This window comes from Olea europaea, chromosome 5 (assembly GCF_002742605.1).
Source record: "Olea europaea var. sylvestris chromosome 5, O_europaea_v1, whole genome shotgun sequence".
Lineage (NCBI taxonomy): Eukaryota > Viridiplantae > Streptophyta > Magnoliopsida > Lamiales > Oleaceae > Olea > Olea europaea.
This window is the reverse complement of record NC_036241.1, coordinates 2,302,691-2,303,640: the sequence shown is the minus strand read 5'-3', so window position 1 is coordinate 2,303,640 and position 950 is coordinate 2,302,691. Positions and strand designations below refer to the sequence as shown.

The window sequence follows — 950 nt, the reverse complement described above, 5'->3', positions numbered from 1 at the left end:
CACGTAATATCTCCTGAAAGGTTAAAAATGTCCAATACAATTCTTGTCTAATGAGTCGTATGGCTTTTGAGCCTTGAAAATAATGTTATGTTCTATGAACAATCGCGTATTGGATGTTTTTACAAAAATGAAAACTAGTTTTGGACATTTTTACCCATTTGGGAGACATCACGTGAATACTGCATGTTGATGTAATGGCTTTAATAAAAGAAAAGAAAAGAAAAGAAAAGAAAAAATTTATCAGTTGGGAATGACGATGCACTTTTTTACAGGTTGAGGATCTAGGTGCAACAATTAGAAGATTGGGGACCCTGTTGTCGCAAAGGTTAGGGACCCCACCTAGAATTTACAAGAAAAAAGAAAAAAAAAAAAAAAGTAATTGGGCTGGGTTAGCCCGAGACGTGATTCCTTTTCTGGCCCACGAATCATAAATATGAAATTATTTCGCAGTAAATTTCCTTCTCTGTTAGTATGTTCGACTGAATAAAATTGATCATATTTAACGAAAATATATAAAAATATCAGTTTATTATCTTTGTGCAATTAAGCATACCGTACAATCTTGGAGTTTATAGTTTCTCTTTTTATTCTTTGTTGGAGGTTTATATATATCTATAGATTTTATAGTTTATTTATTTTTATTTTTATTGTAATTTCTTTTTATTGAGAGTTTTTTAATGGATAATGTCTAAGAGCATGTTTGGTTATGCTTAAAAGATGTGTTAAAGCATCTTTTTTTAGCCATCTCCCAATGCGTCGTCCCAAGCGAGTCAGCCCACCGATGGCAGATGAGTTCCTCACTCAACTTCGCATAGCCTACACGCGCCTAACGCGAGTCCTCTCTGGGTCATCGCCTCAGTCGTCGCGTTAACCTCTTTCCCTACTAATCGTCCCGTCTTGCAGCGCTTCGACCTCACATCGGTTATTGTTTCCCTTACACAGTAACGAAA

At 35.7% G+C, this 950-nt stretch overlaps 1 protein-coding gene across 1 annotated transcript in view; it reads left to right on the top strand.

Moving 5' to 3' along the window:
• The first annotated feature begins 751 nt into the window (after positions 1 to 751).
• LOC111394125 (ABC transporter G family member 25-like) overlaps positions 752 to 950 on the top strand; it is a 10,159-nt gene continuing 9,960 nt past the window's right edge. The window contains exon 1 of the mRNA XM_023019901.1: positions 752 to 866. Coding sequence (XP_022875669.1) covers positions 752 to 866 — 115 coding nt within the window. The remainder of the gene's footprint in view (positions 867 to 950) is intronic.